The following is a 1916-nucleotide window of genomic DNA, read 5'->3' on the forward strand; positions in this document are numbered from 1 at the left end:
TTTGTACCTTTTCACTCAAGTCCCATTATTTAAACAAGACATAAAACCTGCAACAATATTCCTTAATATAGTATTTAAAGCTTTTCCTGTACGCTGCTAGATACTCTGTACAGTACCTCACATTTGCCACTGGATCATGTGTAAGTTCAAGCACAGGTAGAAAGAAGTATTTACAGAAGAATGATTTTGAAAACAGTTCCATAATGAATTCACAAGTATCTAAAAAACGAAGTCTGTTCCAATAACTTTTTCCTTGGCCCAGTTCTGAAAAATAACAATGCACAGACACTAAGTTTTCAAAGTCAGCTAGAAAACATTTCAAAGGTAAACCTTTGACTCAAAAGGTGATAATCACACTCATCGCAAGGCACACCTTCTCAGCCTATCTCAAATCTTTCTTTCAGCAAACCTAACCTTTTAAATTCAATGATCATTTCTGTCAGTGAACTTTTTTTTTTTCTCAGAAATTCAAACTGTCCCTTTAACCCTTTAAAGAAGCAAAAAATAGGAAGCAAATTAGCTACTGTGTTCAATAAAGCCCTGTATGCCTTTCAAACCATGTCGCAGGTGTACCAAAATTACTGTGTAAACATTAAGGATTGCTAATGGAAACTATTCAAACTTCTAATCTATCTTTAAAACACATAGCATAGACCAGAAAGCCCACTTGGGTGACTAACTCATTCATAAATTAATTTCTGAGAAGATTTATTCAGCACTTCTTATACTGAGTAATTCTAGAGAATTTTACTTCTATAGAGGAACTCTGCTTTATATGTTGCAGCACCTACAGCTAAGCAATTTTGGATTCAAGAAGTAGGGTTGGAGGGATCTTGGCATATTATCAGTTTCCCACAAGGCCTCTTTCCCAATTGCTTTGCATAAGCTTCAGATATATTCCTTACATACACACAATATGTTTTGCCCGGTGATAATGTGAGTAACTGAATGTCTTCTAAGTGTAATCTCTTCAATTACTGCAGGAAGTTACACTGAACAAATATAACCATAAATAGATCTTTAGGCAAAACTAACTCTAAGTAATCAAGGAAAAATTATCTTACGTTCAATCAGTTTCTGAATAACCTCATGCCTCTGTTCTTGTTTGCGATTATAACGTAAATAAACACAGAGAGTTCGAGCAGCTGCTTTTTGAACTGGCAGGACATTCTTGAAAGAAATAAAGGGAACACAATTAAACATACCAGAAGGAGTATGACTAAAAACATATAAAAATTCTAGAAGTAGAAAAAATAGCTAAAAATTAGGCTAACTTTGTAAATTCTGAAATAACTGGAGTAATGTAAGGGAGAATAAGGAAGTTTGGCCAATTCATGACATACTTCTTTACTCCCTCTACCTTACTTGTATATTCAACTATTTCGTAAACATCTTAAAGTATTCCATGTTTGGAAGGCACCTTCTATACTGTAGGTGTTAGAAAATAAAACTTACAAAATTTTCTTCTACAGTAGACAATTTTACTCTTGAATAAGTTCAATAAAATTTCAGATCAGAAGCTCTAAATGATCATTCATTTTCAGAATAAAGTGTTTTTTCATAAAGAATGGAACACAATGCAAAGTAATGTATGGAATCAGGAAAAAGAAGGCACATCTCAGAGGAAAAGTTTTGATTTACCTAGAAACAACTGATAATAAGCACAAGGGGAGGAAAGAACTCTTGGGTGGGAAGGAAAATATGACAATCTGTCAATCCAAATTTTTCTTCTCAAAGAGAGGGTGAGTTCTCAAAGCAACTTCTCAGCCTTACATTTAAAAAGCCACAGCCTGATATACCATATGCAAAGAGAAACAGTACTTTAAGATTATTATAATATATAAAGCACTACACATAGCAAATAGCTGGTGGTCATTGTGAAAAATAGCACAAACAAATAAAAAACAAAGGGAAAG

General features: G+C 33.6%; 1 protein-coding gene across 1 annotated transcript in view; it reads right to left on the bottom strand.

The window, feature by feature from the left end:
• Positions 1 to 116: 116 nt before the first annotated feature.
• Positions 117 to 1916, bottom strand: part of PPP4R4 (protein phosphatase 4 regulatory subunit 4) — a gene marked incomplete at both ends in the record, with an annotated part of 13439 nt that continues 11639 nt past the window's right edge. Inside the window, 2 exons of the mRNA XM_010171711.1 lie at positions 117 to 264; positions 1065 to 1184. Of these exons, the coding sequence (XP_010170013.1) occupies positions 117 to 264; positions 1065 to 1184 (268 nt within the window). The remainder of the gene's footprint in view (positions 265 to 1064; positions 1185 to 1916) is intronic.

The sequence above is a fragment of the Antrostomus carolinensis genome, unplaced genomic scaffold (assembly GCF_000700745.2).
Source record: "Antrostomus carolinensis isolate BGI_N321 unplaced genomic scaffold, ASM70074v2 scaffold16887, whole genome shotgun sequence".
In the NCBI taxonomy this organism is placed as follows: Eukaryota; Metazoa; Chordata; class Aves; order Caprimulgiformes; family Caprimulgidae; genus Antrostomus; species Antrostomus carolinensis.